This window comes from Sciurus carolinensis, chromosome 4, assembly GCF_902686445.1.
Source record: "Sciurus carolinensis chromosome 4, mSciCar1.2, whole genome shotgun sequence".
NCBI classification, from domain to species: Eukaryota; Metazoa; Chordata; class Mammalia; order Rodentia; family Sciuridae; genus Sciurus; species Sciurus carolinensis.
The window spans coordinates 93,651,365-93,669,051 of record NC_062216.1 but is presented as its reverse complement, the minus strand read 5'-3'; the positions used below and the strand labels follow the sequence as shown (position 1 = coordinate 93,669,051).

Sequence of the window (17,687 nt, the reverse complement as noted above, 5' to 3'; positions counted from 1 at the left end):
ACATCAAATTGAGACTACTGCTTATGGGGAAGTGGGAAATGAAGGGAACAGCAAAGCAGGGGAAAGTGAGGACCTAAGTTTGTAACATTTTCTTTTTTAAAAAAGAATGAATCAAGACTGTTATGTAAATATCCCCTCCAGACAGGGTGGCTGCAGGACTGGTTTAAAGCCCCTGCAGCTGGTGCCACCGGTTCTCTGCACTTCTCTGAGCTGTGAGACCCAGGGTCTTCTTCTTGACTTCCCTCACAGGATGGCTCCCAAATGCCGATCTTAGCTCCAGTCTCAAATGAAGAAACCCAAACTGCCTCCTGCCCCAAGGCAGGTGGATTCATCGGCCTCTCTGGGCTTGCCAAAGGGTGAAAAAGGACAAGAAGAAGCAATTCAACATATTGATGAAGTACAACATGAAACAGACAGACTTAATGAACAAGCCAGTGAGGAGATATTGAAATTAGAACAGAAATATAACAAACTCTGCCAACCATTTTTTCAGAAGAGGTCAGAATTGATTGCCAAAATCCCAAATTTTTGGGTAACAACTTTGGTCAACCATCCACAAGTGTCTGCACTGCTTGGGGAGGAAGATGAAGAGGTGCTGCATTATTTGAGTTGAAGTGACAATTTGAAGATATCAAATTGGGTTACAGAATACATTTTTATTTTGATGAAAATCCTTTCTTCAAAAATAAAGTACTCTCCAAATAATTTTAGCTGAATGAGAGTGGTGATCTATCTTCAAAGTCCACTGAAATCAAATGGAAATCTGGAAAGGGTTTGATGAAACGTTCAAGTCAAATACAAGATAAAGATAGTAGGAAGAGGCAGCATGGAGAACTAGAGAGCTACTTTACCTGGTTTCCTGACTATTCTGATGCAGGTGATGTTAGGAGAGGTCATCAAAGATGATATTTGGCCAAATCCATTGCAGTACTACTTGGTTCCTGATATGGATGATGAAGAAGGGGAAGGAGAAGAAGATGATAATGATGAAGAAGAAGAAGGTTTGGAAGATATTGATGAAGAATGGGATGAGGATGAAGGTGAAGAAGATGAGGATGATGATGAAAGGGAGGAAGGAGAAGATGAAGGAGAAGATGACTAATTGAACACTGATGAATTCCAATCTTTTTTTTTTTTTTTTTAATTCAGTCCCTTGGAGCAAGTTGCAGTCTTTTTTTTTTTTTTCTCCCCCTTTATTCCCCCCACCCCTTTGTGCTCAGTCACCCTGTTCTTAAGGTCTCTTTTCTCAAACAATGGTTCTCAACTTATTTTGGGGGGGAAATACCTTGAGCAGAGTATAATGGGAGAAGAATCTACACCCTTCTGTTCTGAATTCATTTTTATCCTTTTCTGTCTCAAAACAAAAACTGGAACCAACACCACCGTGCTCTGTGGGAAGAAAGAAAAACCTTCTGCTCCCTTCACTCTGCTGGGAGCTGGAGGGTGGTAGGCCCCTGTGTATTAATGCATAGAACTCTAGCTTTTTTCCTTCTTTTTCTGTATATTGGCCTTAGAGATCATACTGTTTCTGTGTGAATTTAGCATTTACCAACATGTATCTGTCACTTTTTGTTTACAAAAAGAAAAAAAAATTAAAAAATGTGGTCATAGAAGGTCAGCAAAGGGTAGGTTTGAGATGTTTGGGTGGGTTAAGTGGGCATTTTGACAACATGGCTTCTCCTTTGGCATGCTTAATTGTGATGTTTAATGGACATCCTTGCAGTTTAAGATGACACTTTTAAAATAAAATTCTCCCCTAATGATGACTTGAGCCCTGCCACTTGATGGGAGAATCAGCAGAACCTGTAGGATCTTATTTGGAATTGACATTCTCATTGTAATTTTGTTTGCTTATTTTTAAATTTTCTTTTTGTTTTCACTGGAAAGGAAAATGATGTTCAGTTTTAAATGTTAAAAGTGTACAAGTTGCTTTGTTATAAAAAAACTAAATGTGTTCAGAAAGGATTTGATACTTTTCTCTCAGAATAGATATACTTTTAATATGACCTTCCAAGTTTGACTTGTATGATAACATCTTCATCAAACTTTGTCACCCTAACTTCGTATTTTTTGATAACTTTGCCGGATGACCTCAGGGCAATGTGTACTGAGTAAAGGGATTTAAATCAATGTCTTAATGTCTCCGTAGCTGGGAAACATGGGTACAATTTGCCATTGGTTTCTGAAAATATACATGTCATTTGGGATATTAGAAACTCAAAACTGAGTTCTGAGTTATACCCTTGATTTTTATCTCCAATTGACAGTTTTTAAAGTGGGCCTTCATTTACCTGGATATAGTAGCGCTTGCTGCCACCAAACAGATCTAGTGCTCTAATGTCAAGTTGTATGTGGGACAGTTCCTGCATGTCTTCATTGGCTCTATAAAGTGTGGCCAAGAAGATGGGCTCTCAGAGTAAGAAGTTCGTGCTGGTGGTCAGGAAGACATTTTTTCTCTTAAGTCCCAGGTATGTGGCATAAATCTCCATGGTCAATGTGTGGATCTGGGTGGGATGATGGACTCTGCTCTATCTACTCAAAGTTGCTGTGCAGAGAGTAGCATTTTGAAAAGCTACCTAATGCATAACCTTTTTAATGCTATAAAATATAGGTGAAATTAAATGCCAAAAATAAATAAATAAATAAAAGAATGAATCAAATATGGCAAAATGTTAAGGCCTGACCAAACTAAGTTTTAAGTACGAATGTTGTCTAAAAATGCCTTGTAATCCAAACATCCACAAAAATGGCATTTATTAGATAGATCATAAAATACAGAGTACAGCTTAAGACACATGGGTCTGTCTCCAGGCTGAACATCAGAATCCCCTCAGGAGATTAAAAAGAGTAACATTTTCTATGTCTTCTCTCTCTGATATACTAATCAATCAGACTAGGTATGTTTGGGGCACTGGCTTTTACTTTTGTTGTTTTGTTTGCTTTTTTGAAACTCCCAAATTAACCTAATATTCAAGCAGGAAATAGAAAATCACTGATGTCAGTCTTAAAGAATGATAAGAATGATATAAATCTAGAAAATTATACACAGTATATGGTTTTCTTTTTTTAAATGCAGGTTATAAAGCATTAATGGGTAATAAGATCCTATTGTGTAAAATATTTTAAATATGCAATAGAAACACTGAAAGGATAATTAGCAAACCTGAGGTAGTGGGCAGAGTGGTGGAGAGACTGCTAAAGACTTTACTTTCTGTACAGGAATTTTTACACCAAGAACATAACTTTAAAAAATTAAATGAGTACATATATGAATATACCATAGTGAATCTCAGTATCATGTACACCCACAAGACTGGGATCCTAATTAGAATAAGCTATATTCCAAACTTGTATAAACATATCAAAATGGATCCTACTGTCATATGTAACTAAAAAGAACAAATAAAAATTTAAAAAATTAAATAATGCAGTATTTTTAAAATCCATGAAAGCAATACTTTTTTGTTCTTTTTAGATATACAAGACAGTATATTTTGACATATTATGCAAACATGGAGTATATCTTATTGTAACCGGGATACCAGTCTTGTGATACCATTTTCACATACAAAAAGTAGAGTAAGTCTTTGATTTATAACTTCCAGCTGTTTATAACATGGATGTTTACAATTCACACTAGGTTTCTGAAATTCTGGTAAGCTTATATTTTAGTATATAACATATTTCACAATCTTGTCTTCTTTTTGTTGGTTGAAGTCATCCCCATTTTACAGGTAAGAAAACAGACCAAGAGTTAAGACACTTGACTCAGCTCTTATGAAAATGGAGACTCAAACTCACATCTGATACCCAGTTGGATTTTTTTTACTCTGTCATACCACTTTCTTTATATTCTTGATAGCCTTCCTGAAGACAGGGGTCATTATTCACCAATGAAATATTAACTGGCTGAGTACTCTAGTCTTCCAGAGACAAAGTAGGAATAATTATTGCTTAACTTCAAGAGATGCCTCCTGGGCTGTTCATGCCCAGATTACTAAGGGCAAGGGCTAAAATTCTTTTCCTTATCACTTGGATTTTTTTGTAACAGGGATTGGACCCATGGGCACTTAACCACTGAGCCATGTCTCCAGCCCTTTTTATAATTTTTATTTAGAAACAGGGTCTCATTAAATTGCTGAGCTGTTTTTGAACTCACAATCCTCCTGATTCAGCCTCCAAGCTGCTGGGATTACAGGCCTGCACCACCATGCCCAGTTTCACTTTGTTTCTTGAGAAGAAATGTCCAAGGCATTTATTTCTGCACTTGCATTTCTTTTCTTTTCTTTTTTAAATCTGAAAGGAGATTAGTTTTGTTTTTAATGAACACATAATAATTACACATATTTATGGGGTATAGTGTGATATTTTGATACATGTATACATTGCATAATGAACAAATCTGGGTAATTAGCTTATCTATCACTTCAAACATTTATCACTTCTTTGTGGTGAGAACATTTAAAATGCTCTCTACTATTTTTGAAGTATGCTATATCTTTATAGCATACTATGCAATAAAACATCAGAACTTATACCTCCTATTGAACTGTAATTTTGTACCCACTGATCAATCTTTCTCTCCCCATTTGCCTTGTCTTCTCCAACCCTTCCCAGACTCTAGCAACCACTATTCTACTCTGTACTTCTATGAGATTGGCTGTTTTAAATTCTACCTATGGGTGAGATCACTCAGTTTGTCTTTTTGTGGCTGGCTTATTTCATTTATTGTCCTCCAAGTTCATTCATGTTACCTTACCACAACTGGCAGGATTTCATTCCTCTTTCATGGCTAAGTAATATTAGATTGTGTGTATATACCACATTTTCTTTATTCATCTGTCAATGGACACTTAGTTGATGCCATGTCTTGGCTGTGTAGTCTTATTATTTGAAGTTTGGAGGTGCAATATCCTGACTGCAGCATGTGTCATACCCCTCCATCCCATCAGCAGCAAACACTGTATGCTGGCTGTATCTTCTATGCAGGGTAAAGAACAGGGTCTATGTGTAATTGGTATTTAGCAATTACATGTCAGTAAAACCTAACTTCTGTTTACATTTTGAAGCATTTTTGGGGGAAGGGGACAACATATAGTCTCAAATTGCAGAAGCTGAGCTATGTTTTTGGAGACTTTGCCAACAGAAACAAGATATCAATTACCAATGCTACAACTTCTTTTTAAAAAATTTTTAATTGACAGGTAATACTTGTATATATTAATGCTCTATTGTGATATTAAACACTATTTCACACTAATTACCAATGTAAGACCACTACAAGGTTGCCTCTATGTTCTTCGTCTTTCGGCTTCCTCAAAGAAGGAGGCCATGGTGGTGAATCAACATTTTGAGGAGGGAAAACAAAGGTGTGGAGGTCATATACCTTTTCTGAAGCAAGAAGGCATCACAGGAATTAGAAAGTGCCCATTCTTCTTTTCCCCCAGGACTTCCTGAAAGGACAAAGCTTAAGAGGAGGGATTTTGGGCCGGCATTGCCTAATGTTGCCAGGCTTATTTGAATTTAACATCAGGTTGAACAGAAAACAGGAGTTGGCTCTTCATGCTCAATCTAGACCGAAGTTAATGATGTTCTCTGTGAATCCTGTGTGGATGATTTACTATATTATAAGCATTTTGGTTAGTCTTAATTTTACATAATGAACAGCAATCCTACAAGATAGGTATTATCATCTTTAGCTTCTGGATGGGAAAATCAGGAAGGATTATAGTTTCAGAAGAAATCAAATGCCACTTTCCAAGTTTAACTGAAGAAAAGACACCTTCAGAGTAGGGACAAGGCATAGGGGACTAACAAGGCACCTGGGGAATTGACATTGGTTTGAAAAACAGGAATCTGTAGGAGGGCCAGCTGGACAGGAGCTATCTTTATCCCAGAATATCAAGGTAGGGACAGTGGGGTAATAAATTCTCAACCTCCCCTCTCTCTGCACTTGTACTCTTCCCTGGATACTCCTGACAGGAAGCATGAGGGAAGGGAAGATTTTGGGACATAGTTAGAGCCTATCCAGTGGTCCTAATATCAGTTTAGAAGCTTAAATGAACACAAAAAAATGTAGAACAGAAAATTATGAGTGCCCTGTGACAAGTTTCAGTCATATAAATCACAACAACAAATGTTACTCCTTACTTTGGAAAACAGTCCAATAAAATCAAAATACACTGCTGGATACATTACCTTCATATGACTTCATGCAACCTCCCAAGAAGTACCTTCAACTCCAAAAAATAGAAAGGGCCAAACTCATGGGAAGACTCCGAAACAGCAAACATTTTCAGAATTTGTGTAGTTGCAAGTTAGCCCACATTTTGCCAAGAACTGCATGTTGTGAACAAGTCTTTCACCAGCAGGAGAAGCAGTAGCAGCAGACTAAGGCCAGGAAGTGGCAGGTGCATCCTTGTGGTATCAGCAATTCCAATAGCTTAGAATCAAAGAATTTTCTTTACATAACTCTAGAAAAGAGCTGTGTCTTTGTAACTGGACAGACCTTACTTTTTTTGTTATGAGCCATTTAATAGCTTTATGACCTTGGGAGCTTTTTTGCAAAATCTCTTTGTGAAACAGAAATAAATGCCTTTTAGAGTCATGGACACTATATGTAACTAGAGATAATATATGTAAAGCATCTGGCTTGCCATATAAGTTCTATGAGTAACGGTGGTTCCTCTTTGTACTGCTGAATCCCACACAGGCTTTTAAGTAAAAGTGGCTATTTTATGTGTATGCACATTCTGTACTGACAATTCTAATATTATTATAACAAGGAATTACTTTATGGGTGATTTTGTAAATCATGGGTAAAGCTAACACTCTCAATTGAATCCCAAAGTAAATCCCACTAAAATTCTTTTGTGCAGAGAAAGCTGCTAGTTAGGGCAAGGATAAGAGGAAAAGAGTAGTGTGAAGTTCTACTTGGGTGTCCTGAATTGAAACTGGTGTTACAAGGGTAATGAAACCTGCTCTGTGGTCTTCCCCAGCACTCCACCCTACCCACTGGCCACCAACAGCAATAAAAATATACTTTTATACTTTTGAGTGTTAAACTTATTATTTCACAGACACTTTTGCAAATCGAGCTTTATGCATGATTTTATTATCCTCTCCAATTATTATTGTATAAATGGATACAGATCCAACCTAATTATACATTTTCCTGAAATAAAGTCAAGGTTTTTTTTTTTTTTGTTGTTGTTGCTGTTCCATAATTATGAAACTAATAATTGTCAAACTAACTTTGACCCAGGTAATCATTTTCAATCAATGGGATGAAGGGGAAAAAAAAAAAAAAACCCAAAAAACAAACCCAAGTAGGAATGATGTACATAAATGAGCTTACTTATGAGAATATCTTTTTTCTTTTTATGATACAGGCCAGTCACAGTACACATATCCAGTTCAGAGGATGCTAATAAAAACTTTGCCCACCTCTCTCAGCCCATCTTTCTTACTCAGGCAGTTTCCAAGCAGCTCTTTGATGGAGACACAATCTTCAGTTTCCAGAACAAACTGTTCCACAGCTTTGCGTCCCGGCAGATGGCTCCTCTCAGTCTTACTTTTGATACTGTCCAAGACGACTCCCCTGATGTCTTTAGGTTTTCCCGGCACACCAAAGATGATGAACAGACCCAGACAATCCTCTCCTACCAAGTTACAGAATTCTTCCAGCTTATCAAATCTACTTCTCTTCCAGGAAGACTCCTCTACCCTTGACTCTGGACTGGAGAAGTCATAAGGTTTCGACTGCACAGGAGGAAGAGAAGCCATCCGTAGAGTCTGAACTGCCAGCTGAAGCCTTATTTGCTTATCAGATCCCCAAAAGGTCCAAACCCAGTCTGCCCCAAATAGTAAGGCTTGGTGCTTGGTCATCTTGGTGGTGGTGAGCCACTCATCAACACCCTTTTCTTGGCAGAAAGTGATGAAGTGGATTAAGAAGATCTCATTCAGAGTATTTGCAGCAGGGCAGAGTTTACTCAGGGGATACTCAAATCCAAGATACTCCTTGAGCTTCTCAGCTGCATGAACTATAGCTTCACTGACCACCTCACAGATGCTGAGAACCTCTGTGCTGTCCTTCAAAGCCAACTGCTGTGATGTTTTTTGCCCCATTTTCTCTGCACCCAATCAATACTGCTCCCAAATATCAAGCATTTGAATGTTGTTCAGAATTGCTTCTTTTTCAGAGGAAAAGCTCTGCAATGAAGTTACATTTGTTAATATAGTCACAGTTTCCTAACCCTACACTTCCTTGGTATAGCTAAGCATATAGACACAAGGCTAAGCAAACATGTGAGGGCAATTTGTTTGTCATCTGGGTGTGTTGTATTCATACAGATTCCAGCTAGTTTATTAAGTTACAGGTATTCAATTTCACAAAAAATTCTCTGTTATGTTCACTCTACTTTTAATCTTTGGTGACTTCTTCCTAGATGTTCCCTCTTACAAAATTTTAAAGATAGTATGTTAGTTCTTCAAAGGTGTATGGGTCAGATTCACACACCTCCTTCTATAACTGGCTTCAAATCTGTAGGTGAGTCATTTCTGTTTACTTTTCCTATATCCCTTCTGTCATGATGCCTCATCTCCCAACTCAGTTGCTTGTATTCCTTTCATACAAGTTTCTCAAACAAAGACCTCAAATTTCTCTCTGCTGATACATGTTAGGAACTCCACCTTAAACAAATTTGTGGACGTTTACCAATGAGAAAGAATTTGTTACTGTTTTCTATACCAGAAACTAAGCCTATTTGTTATTTTGAACGAGGTAAAATTAAACAATGACAATAAAAACATTAGGCAATAAGTATTGACTTTATTTCCTCTCATATGGTAATACCAGCAGTGTATAATATTTTGTAAATATATCATTGAAGAAATGTTAATCTTTTCAAATATTGTGTTATATTGTCCTGAATAAAGAGAATTTAGCATTTTTAACCTGGTATTTTCAACCAGGTTCTAATAACAAATTGAGTTTTTCAAATGGTGACATATATTCACATTAAAATAAAATTCAAATACAGGAAGAGTCTAATATAGTTACCAATTAATGAAAGAGTTTAAAGGAAATCGCTGCAGCATCAAATTCTTTCAGTTATGAATTAAATAGTCATCTAGTGTTATAAGTTCCTTGATGAATAGTTTGGTAACTTGCTGTCAACATAAAAGATAATACCATTGATATTCAAATAGAGCTTATAACCAAGTTCACTGGCATTAACCGAACTGCCCACCTCAACCCCAATTTGTGAACACCCATCGTTTCCACAGATGACTATCATAAGCATAGGTAGCACTGAATGAAAAATAGTTTTTTTTCCCTAATACCCCATAAAAAACACACACAGTGCAGTTTTTGCTGCAGCTATATTTTTTAAATAAAGAAAATTTGGGTTTTGTGTTACAGAAAAACACAAACTACATTTTATGTAATGAAATAGCCATTACAAAATTAGTTTTGCAGCCTCAGAATTTTTGAATCTGATCGAAATGAAATAAATCTCCATTTACTGATAGCCTGAGAAATGTACCATTTTCTAGGCAGATTGTTAGTACTCTGATGTAATGATGTATTTAACAAAGAAGAAAATAAAAAAACACTGTAAAGGTTTTTATTTCTGGTTTCTTTAGAAATTATTTCTATAAATTTGAGAGGGGTATGTGTGAATGTTTATGAATATATTCAAGTTAATGGTGTATTAATGTCCCTTGAGTTCTTCCTTGTTATGTAAACGGATCCAAGATTAAGGTCAAAATAGATTGCTCTACAATTCTGTACTGTTATTAAAGAAGGCTATTTCGTGTATATTAATTTAGCCTGAACAACAGACTTTGTTAAAAGTTCAGCTGTAGATAAAGAAAAATCTCTTAAGGACCAGGTGGGACATGAAAATTTAGATCATTATATTTTGTTTTTATCTGATTTTCTGTTTTTCTTTTTATGTGATCTTTCCATCATCTTTCTTATGTCACAAAATAAAAGTTCTATTTTCTATGTACTATATATATACATATATTTAGAAAAATATATAAAAATAAGGTAAGAGGCAAGTGGAGGTGTGGCTGGCATTCAGTGGGAACACAAAATTCCACACACTGCCTCTGAACACAGAGTGTCCTGCTTAGATGGCTGCAGAGGACAACGATGTGACAAAGTCATTCACACCCTGGTCACTGCTCAATCCTCCATGCTGGGATGTGAATAAAAACATAAAATACTCATCTTAAGTGCAACACTTTAAATATAATACATCACAGATTTTTACATTAAAAGAGGAACAATTATACTCTCATTCGCCAGTGTCTTCATTTTTTGTGGCAGATTCTGAACAGGCACATGTCCCCTGTTGTCCATTTCCACTTTTAAATGAGCAGAAATTGGAATGATAAACAATATACAATCTGTGGCTTATAGTATGCACTGTATTTGAAAAATAAAGTGGGAAAAAGACAAAGGGCTCCTACTGCTCATCCAGGTCAAACGTTTGAGTCTTCATCTGTAATGCTGGCACTGGGAGAGCGAGCAGCAAAATCTTTAAACATGTCATCTTCCTTCAACATGTGCTGGAAAATAAGAAGACAAGGATTCAGTTCAGAACTACACATTCTCCAATATACATGCTGTCCTTGGGGTTATTTTAAGTTCCAATTCATTTTACAAACTTACTGTGAGATTGTTGATGCCTTCAGAGAATGCCCCTATCTGTCTCACTGTCCCTTCTGAATCTTCCATCTGTGGATAAACCATGACATGACATACTTGTTTTCATAATTTCAAGGAAACAGCAGCAAAATGAATAAAAGTAGAAGAAAAAAGAAAAAATGCAGAAATAATACAAATAGTATGGAATGGGTAGGAGCAATATACATTTTTGATGATAATCTCTTCTTATTATTACCATTAGAAGTGAAAAATTAGAAGGAACACTGGACTAAGACATTTAGTCGGATAACTGACAATGGCACCAAAGGATTATTGATTAGAGAGCAAACATGCAGTCACATAGCTTGAATCTGAAAAGTCTAGGTCATGGGACCTGCCCAATCCTGACTTGTTTTAGTGAACAGATTTCTTTCACACAGAAATGTACAACAGAGGTAAATTGCACAGGCTTTGGAGCTAACCTGGCAGACTAGAGACACTGGGCTGGTTACTTAGCTTTCTGTGTTTACCTTCCTTATGTCTAAAATGTGGATTATAATATTCTATGTCTTAAGATTACCAAGAACATTAATATGTTTAGTGTTTCAGATAGAACCAGGAAAGTAGTAAGTAATCTATAAGTGCTCATTGTTATTTTATTATATTTTTTTGGCATTTAAAGAAAACATCCTTGATTAATAGATAGAGGGTAGTTTCCATTTAGCATCTGAATGCTGGATGCACCTACCTGCTCTAACCGATCTAAATCATCTTCATCATACAGGCGCATATCCAAACCAGGTTTAAATCCCTTCTTAGTGGCACTTCCTGATACCTGTCCCAATTCCATTGGACAAACATATTCTTCTCCATCTTCCTGTTTCTTCTTTCTCAGATTCCCAAAATTGCTGAAGGTAAGTTTCTTTGGCTTTAAGAGTAAACAAGCACCCAGGAATTTGATAAAATTCATATGACAAAGGACAGATAACATATATAATTTAATTATTCACTCCAGGGGCTGGGGAGATAGCTCAATTGGTAGAGTGCTTGCCTTGTAAGCACAAGGCCCTGGGTTTGATCCTCAGCAACCCCCCAAAAAAAAAAAATTATTCACTCCACATGGAGAAAAGCAACTGGATGATTAAATTTACATAACAAATACATCCTAGGCATATGAGTAAATACATCAATATCATAAATGATTCTTGTTATGAAGCACAGGATTAATTTTATTCACACCATGAGCTGGACAATCACTGTGATAAGCAAAATATGCCAAGAGCCTTTATATTGTTTAGACAGGATTAGTGCAATGATGGTATTTCTCAGGGATAAATCCAATTTTGCAAAGATTTTTCAATCTAAGAGCAACAAACAAACAAAAAAGGTCCTTAGTACAATTTCTCTTGGGTAAGACTGATTATTTTGTATGCCTGTTCTGCTACCATATCAAGACAGTGTCTGGTAAAAGAATTCCCTCTCTTTGGCAATATATTAATTATAGAAGTCAACCAACATCATGCTCTTTATTATTGTTAATTCTATTAAAATAAATGATTTGGGCAGAAACCTTCAAGAATGTGTTATTTAAATTACTCTTAAAGATATAAATATAAACACACACATGTGCATACACACACACATATAAAGATATATATCTTATCAACCCATCCACAGAAGTTAGTAAACCCCAGAAAATAGAGTAACCAGGTAACAGTTAAAACTGAGTCTTTGCTTCAGGTGAGCTTGAACTAACCTTCACTTTGGCAGTAGCTGTTAAAAGTACATAATCTGGTAACTCCATGGCATCTCGCTTTTGATGTTGGGCCTCAGCACCGATCAAGAGGTTAAAATGAGTGGCCAAATGTCTTCGCAACAGGGTCTTATTTGGTGGAATATTCAATAACTGAGCCATTGTTTCTACATTAAAACGAGGTTCTAGAACCTGTAAGAAAAATTAAGATGTTAAAAGGTACCATGGTTCATACAGGTTTGTACTGTACTTTACAGTTTGCAAAGTTCTTTTATTTGGGTCATCTCCAATGACCCTCTCAACAGTGCAGGCGGGTAGGCAGGCTATGGACTCTGTTTTTAAATTTATGTATTTTTCTTTATTTTGCCTTAGTGAATAGTAGAGCTGGTCCTATAATCCAGGTTTCAGGCCTTATTTACCACATCAGCACTTGTACCTCTCTGGAGTGCTGACTCTGGGGGAAGCTAACTCCTTATGGAACATGAATATGCAGAGATATAATCTTTATCTTTGCAAGGGTTTTATTTATTTATTTTTTGATGACATGTTGTGTTTTTATTTCTATTTATTTATTTATTTTTTACTGCATTTTTTTTTTATTGTAAAAAAATGGGCGACATTTTGATTCTCTGTATATAGAGTAAAGGCATACCATTTGTGTAATCATAAATTTACACAGGGCAATGTTGTTTGATTCATTCTGCCACTTTTTCCCCCTTCCCCCCCACTCCACCCACCCCTCTTTTCCCTCTATACAGTCCTTCCTTCCTCCATTCTTGCCCCCCTCCCTAACCCTAACCCTAACGCTGATCCCTCCCACCCCCCATTATATGTCATTATCCGCTTATCAGCGAGATCATTCGTCCTTTGGTTTTTTGAGATTGGCTTATCTCACTTAGCATGATATTCTCCAATTTCATCCATTTGCCTGCAAATGCCATAATTTTATCGTTCTTTATGGTGGCGTAATATTCCATTGTATATATATGCCACAGTTTCTTTATCCATTCATCAACTGAAGGACATCTAGGTTGGTTCCACAATCTAGCTATGGTGAATTGAGCAGCAATGAACATTGATGTGGCTGTATCTCTGTAGTATGCTGATTTTAAGTCCTTGGGTATAGGCCAAGGAGTGGGATAGCTGGGTTAAATGGTGGTTCCATTCCAAGCTTTCTGAGGAATCTCCATACTGCTTTCCAGAGTGGTTGCACTAATTTGCAACCCCACCAGCAATGTATGAGTGTATCTTTTCCCCCACATCCTCACCAACACCTATTGTTGCTTGTGTTCTTGATAACAGCCATTCTAATTGGGGTGAGATGGAATCTTAGGGTAGTTTTGATTTGCATTTCTCTTATTACTAGAGATGTTGAACATTTTTTCATATAGCTGTTGATTGCTTATACATCTTCTTCTGTGAAGTGTGTTCATTTCCTTAGCCCATTTGTTGATTGGATTATTTGTATTCTTAGTATAGAGTTTTTGAGTTCTTTATATATTCTGGAAATTAGCACTCTATCTGTAGTATGAGTGGCAAAGATTTTCTCCCACTCTATAGGCTCTCTCTTCACATTACTGATAGTTTCCTTTGCTGAGAGGAAGCTTTTTAGTTTGAATCTATCCCAGTTGTTGATTCTTGCTTTTATTTCTTGTGCTATGGGAGTCCTGTTAAGGAAATTTGATCCTAAGCTGACATGTTGAAGATTTGGACCTACTTTTTCTTCTATAAGATGCAGGGTCTCTGGTCTGATTCCGAGGTCCTTGATCCATTTTGAGTTGAGGTTTGTGCAGGGTGAGAGATAGGGGTTTAATTTCATTCTGTTGCATATGGATTTCCAGTTTTCCCAGCACCATTTGTTGAAGAGGCTATCTTTTCTCCATTGCATATTTTTGGCCCCTTTGTCTAGTATGAGAAAATTAAATTTATTTGGGTTTATGTCCATGTCCTCTATTCTGTACCATTGATCTGTCTATTTTGGTACCAATACCATGCTGTTTTTGTTACTATTGCTTTGTAGTATAGTTGAAGTTCTGGTATTGTAATACCCCCAGCTTCATTTTTCCTGCAAAGGATTGCTTTAGCTATTCTGGGTTTCTTATTCTTCCAGATGAATTTCATAATTGCTTGCTCTATTTCTGTAAGGTACATCATTGGGATTTTAATTGGGATTGCATCAAATCTGTATAGCACTTTAGGTAGTATGGCCATTTTGACAATATTAATTCTGCCTATGCAAGAACATGGGAGATCTTTCCATCTTCTAAGGTTTTCTTTAATTTCTTTCTTCAGTGTTCTGTAGTTCTCATTGTAGAGGTCTTTCACCTCTTTTGTGAGATTGATTCCCAAGTATTTTATTTTTTTCGATGCTATTGTGAATGGGGTAGTTTTCCTAACTTCTCTTTCTGAAGATTCGTCACTTATGTATAAAAATGCGTTGAATTTATGAGCATTGATCTTGTAACCTGCTACTTTACTGAATTCACTTATGAGTTCTAAAAGTTTTCTGGTGGAATTTCCTGGTTCCTCTAAATATATAATCATGTCATCAGCAAATAGGGATAGTTTGAGTTCTTCTTTTCCTATTCATATCTCTTTAATTTCTTTGGTTTGTCTAATTGCTCTGGCTAGAGTTTCAAGGACGATATTGAATAGAAGTGGTGAAAGAGGGCATCCCTGCCTTGTTCCAGTTTTTAGGGGGAATGCTTTCAGTTTTTCCCCATTTAGAATGATATTGGCCATGGGCTTAGCATAGATGGCCTTTACATGTTAAGGAATGTTCCCACTATTGCTATTTTTTCTAGTGTTTTGAGTATGAAGGGATGCTGTATTTTATCGAAAGCTTTTTCTGCATCTATTGAAATAATCATGTGATTCTTAACTTTAAGTCTGTTGATATAGTGAATGACATTTATTGATTTCCAGATGTTGAACCAACCTTGCATCCCTGGGATAAAACCCACTTGATCGTGGTGCACTATCTTTTTAATATATTTTTGGATGCGATTTGCTACAATTTTGTTGAGAATTTTTGTGTCGATGTTCATTAAGGATATTGGTCTGAAATTTTCTTTCCTCGATGTGTCTCTGTCTGGTTTAGGTATCAGGGTGATATTGACTTCATAGAATGAGTTTGGGAGGGTTCCCTCCTCTTCTATTTCATGGAATACTTGAGGAGTATTGGAATGAGCTCTTCTTTAAAGGTTTTGTAGAACTCGCCTGAGAACCCATCTGGTCCCGGACTTTTCTTTGTTGGTAGGCTTTTGATGACCTCTTCTATTTCATTGCTTGAAATTGATTTATTTGTGTATGTCCTCCTCGTTCAGTTTAGGTAATTCATATGTCTCTAGAAACTTGTTGATGTCTTCGAAGTTTTCTGTTTTGTTGGAGTATAGATTTTCAAAATAGCTTCTAATTATGTTTTGTATTTCACTCGTACCAGTTGTGATATTTCCTTGTTCATTCCGAATTTTAGTAATTTGAGTTTTCTCCCTCTTTCTCTTTGTTAGTGTGGCTAAGGGTTTATCAATTTTGTTTATTTTTTCAAAGAACAAACTATTTATTTTGTTAATTTTTCCGATTGTTTCTTTTGTTTCAATTTTGTTGATTTCGGTTCTGATTTTAACTATTTCCTGTCTTCTACTACGTTTGGTGTTGATCTGCTCTTCTTTTTCTAGGGCTTTGTGCTGTAGTGTTAAGTCGTTTATTTGTTGATTTTTACTTCTTTTGTTGAATGGGACCCATGAAATAAATCTTCCTCTAAGTACTGCTTTCATAGTGTCCCAGAGATTTGGATATGATGTGTCTTTGTTCTCATTTACTTCTAAGAATTTTTTTATTTCCCTCTTGATGTCTTCTGTTATCCATTCATCATATAATAGCGTACTATTTAATCTCAGGTATTGGAGAAGTTTTGTTTTTTATTCTGTCGTTTATTTCTAATTTAAATACATTATGATCTGATAGAATACAAGGTAGTATCTCTATCTTCTTGTATTTGCTAACAGTAGCTTTGTGGCATAAAATATGGTCTATTTTAGAGAAGGATCCATGTGCTGCTGAGAAGAAAGTGTATTCGTTCTTTGTTGGATGGTATATTCTATATATATCCATTAAGTACAAATTGTTGATTGTGTTATTGCGATCTATGGTTTCTTTATTCAATTTTTGTTTGGAAGATCTATCCAGTGGTGAGAGAAGTGTGTTAGAATCGCCTAGTATTATTGTGTTGTGGTCTATTTGATTTGTGGAATTGAGAAGGATTTGTTTGACGTACATGGATGAGCCAATGTTCGGGGCATAGATATTTATGATTGTTATGTCTTTTGGAAGGGTTTTAAATCATGATCATATGAAAGATAGTGGCTACATGATATTCAACATTAAGGAGAACAGTAAAAGAATGGATTTAAATCTGATCTAGAGTTTTATAATATAAATAAAAACACCCTGAGAGTAAAAGTTACTAGAAATAGTACAGGAGGGTTGGGAAAGATGATCTAGGATTAGGACAAGTACATTGATAAAGGTTGACTATTCTTTATCCAAAATGTTTAGGACCAAAGTATTCTGGACTTTTTTTTTTTTAAGATTTTGGAAAATCTCCATATATATAATAAGATATCTCAGGGATGGGACACAAGTCTAAACACATAATTCATTTACATTTCAGATACTTTATATACATAAACTCATGGTAATCTTACATAATATTAAGCTATATAATATTATATTTATATAATATTAAATTATATTAGCACACCTACACTTTGCAACTCATACCATGAGTTCAGATGTAAGTTTTCCATTTGTGGTATGGAAACTCAGAAACTTTCCAGATTTTGGAGCAATTCAGATTTCAGATTAGGGATACTTGACCTGTAATACCATACTCCTTAGACTAAAAGGAAACAAAATGAGAAGTCAATTGAATAGTAACAGAGCTTTACCATGAGACCACCATGGACACCACTGCCTCTGAGATTTGGGGCATATTCTGCCAGATCAACAGAGCGTAGCCATTCCATCACTCGATGATTGGTCCACTGCTGAACCTCAGATGGGGTGATGCTATTCTGTATGAACAAAAAAAATCACCATGAACTTTAGTTGTTGGGACATGATCATCAATATCAGACCCACAAAAATCCAAAAAGTCTGCCCATTGAGCACCATTACTTAACATCCCACTAAAGGTTTAAAGAAAGGGTACAAAGTATTTGCTAATCTGAATTCTCTTTTAAAGGATTTATATGACAAAGTTTCAAACTTTTT

At 36.0% G+C, this 17,687-nt stretch overlaps 2 protein-coding genes and 1 pseudogene across 2 annotated transcripts in view; 1 reads left to right on the top strand and 2 right to left on the bottom strand.

Moving 5' to 3' along the window:
* Positions 1-250: 250 nt before the first annotated feature.
* LOC124983896 (protein SET-like) lies at positions 251-1,102 on the top strand (annotated as a pseudogene).
* A 5,990-nt stretch (positions 1,103-7,092) lies between these two features.
* Positions 7,093-10,581, bottom strand: Rep15 (RAB15 effector protein). Its single transcript, XM_047548086.1, has 2 exons — positions 10,483-10,581; positions 7,093-8,211 (listed from the first exon to the last, which is right to left on the bottom strand). Exon 2 carries the CDS (start codon positions 8,125-8,127, stop codon positions 7,417-7,419), a length of 711 nt encoding a protein of 236 aa, XP_047404042.1. The 5' UTR covers positions 8,128-8,211; positions 10,483-10,581; the 3' UTR covers positions 7,093-7,416.
* Ppfibp1 (PPFIA binding protein 1) overlaps positions 8,218-17,687 on the bottom strand; it is a 224,170-nt gene continuing 214,700 nt past the window's right edge. Inside the window, 5 exon segments of the mRNA XM_047548085.1 lie at positions 8,218-10,581; positions 10,685-10,750; positions 11,409-11,588; positions 12,417-12,605; positions 17,363-17,488. Coding sequence (XP_047404041.1) covers positions 10,495-10,581; positions 10,685-10,750; positions 11,409-11,588; positions 12,417-12,605; positions 17,363-17,488 — 648 coding nt within the window. The 3' untranslated portion in view covers positions 8,218-10,494.

Bases quoted from the DNA above. Each gene is read 5' to 3' on its own strand.
- Rep15 (XM_047548086.1), bottom strand. From the start codon at position 8,127: ATGGGGCAAAAAACATCACAGCAGTTGGCTTTGAAGGACAGCACAGAG.